The following is a 1,944-nucleotide window of genomic DNA, read 5'->3' as shown; positions in this document are numbered from 1 at the left end:
CAAAAAGAAAGCATTTTACAGAGGTAGACAGGAAGTTTCCCAAGAATGGCTCAAAAATGAGAAGGCGCAAATAATTTCTCCTCCATATTTTCTTTAACATCTAAAAATCACAGTAAAGGCACAGTACACACAACAATGTACAAATGCAGGCGATTAACCTCGACAAAATTGAAAATCCCTATTTTTGCTCATTTTGTTCGGATTATCCAAATGGGTAAATTATTGCTTATAAAAGAGAAAGTGAAAGACAAAACTTAATATTTTGCTGCTAATTTATAAAGTGCTTGAAGCAATCAAGCTGCATCTGCTGCAAGTGCAACTGCCCACTTCACCTGTTGACCAATGACTAGCTCTGCTTTGGAGCAAGGCACTAAATCCATAAAAAAATGAACAAAAAGTGCTGAAGAGCCTAACTTTGTGCTCACAATATCACTTCTGCAATTCCTTTGCTACTGCTGACCTCACACTGATGCAACATCTTGTACAGTGTGTAACATCTGTAGTGTAAACATACTCCCTTTCCATATCACCACACAGTGTTTCTGTCAGTACAAAGATAACAAGCAAAGCACACATAGGCACATAACAAGTAAACACATAACAAGTAAAGTGATGTCAACACTTTCCAAAAAAACATCCTGGCTTTATAAAGTATCTATAGCTCAATATCCCCTCTTTTGTCTCCTCTCTCATCACTGCCAGGCAGCTTAACTCACCTTTGAGTAAATGATCTTTGAAACATCAGAGCTGTGTGAATTCCTCAGTCAGAAAATATCCCTTTAGGTTTACAGGATGATGAATCTCTCCCAATATGCTGCAACAGCAAGAGAGAGATTTCAGCTATTACTTTCCAGGATACACTCCTGGCAGCAACTGCTGGATGTACTAAATACGGGCATGTCACTGTGCTTAGACACACATCGGACTATCTATTGGTTGTATTGCCATTTTCTCTAATAATTTCATACTCTTTTCTTTTCACCAGAGATGCTAAAAACATGGCTAAAGACGTAAACGACACCCTGATGGAGATGATCCAAACGGAGCTTCACCTGGACCAACTGGATGCCATGAAGAGACTGGCAGCGCTAAGAGAGGAGAAACGTTACTTACAGGACATCTGGGGCTGACAGCAGATGACCAGATAAGGGCATTTTGCAGCATCCACTGGGCCTTTTTATACCTTAAAAAAATAAATTCTGCATGCTCAGCTGTAACCTCTAGAACCATAAAATTGTGGATGCTGAAGCCCGGAGGTACACCACCCAAAGCTACCTAGACGGAATACCGTGCTGACCCGGGGATATCGGTTCACTACATCATCTTGGGCTTTGCTGTTGGAACAGAAATAACCTTGGTCAGGGCAATAGTGCTGAAGATTGGTCCTGCAGTGTGAAAATGCTTTTAGTGCAGACAAGCCTCCTCCGTTCGTCCTTTCTGGGGAAAAGGCATTTACTTCTGTCGGCTATGATGGAGTGATTTTGATGAGATGGGGAGTGCTCCAAACTAGTCTGAAAAAAACAGCAATCTGTACTTCTTAAATCACACACACACACACACACACACACACACACACACACACACACTCTCTGAAATTGGGATTTTCAGTAACTTTCATTTTCCGACTGCCAAACTACCACAAATTACCTCTGAAGTCATAATTAGTAGCTGTGCTTTCATTTTTCAAATAATTGATGAAAGAAAGTAATAGTACTTTTCATTGAGGTATGTACAGTACAGGTCATGTGGAATTATGTACTTAACAAAAAAGTGTGAAATAACTGAAAACATGTCTTATATTCTAGTTTCTTCAAAGTAGCCACCCTTTGCTCTGATTACTGCTTTGCACATTCTTGGCATTCTCTTGATGAGCTTCAAGAGGTAGTCACCAGAAATGGTTTCCCAATAATCTTGAAGGAGTTCCCAGAGATGCTCAGCACTTGT

At 40.2% G+C, this 1,944-nt stretch overlaps 1 protein-coding gene across 3 annotated transcripts in view; it reads left to right on the top strand.

Moving 5' to 3' along the window:
* Positions 1–1,193, top strand: part of mtrr (5-methyltetrahydrofolate-homocysteine methyltransferase reductase) — a 23,402-nt gene extending 22,209 nt beyond the window's left edge. For all 3 annotated transcript variants that reach the window (XM_032503718.1, XM_032503716.1, XM_032503717.1), the window contains exon 15: positions 986–1,193. In XM_032503718.1, coding sequence (XP_032359609.1) covers positions 986–1,130 — 145 coding nt within the window. In that variant the 3' untranslated portion in view covers positions 1,131–1,193. The remainder of the gene's footprint in view (positions 1–985) is intronic.
* The last annotated feature ends 751 nt before the right edge of the window (positions 1,194–1,944 follow it).

The sequence above is a fragment of the Etheostoma spectabile genome, chromosome 22, assembly GCF_008692095.1.
Source record: "Etheostoma spectabile isolate EspeVRDwgs_2016 chromosome 22, UIUC_Espe_1.0, whole genome shotgun sequence".
NCBI lineage: Eukaryota > Metazoa > Chordata > Actinopteri > Perciformes > Percidae > Etheostoma > Etheostoma spectabile.
The sequence above is the reverse complement of the archived record's forward strand: the minus strand, read 5'-3'. Positions and strand labels throughout refer to the sequence as shown.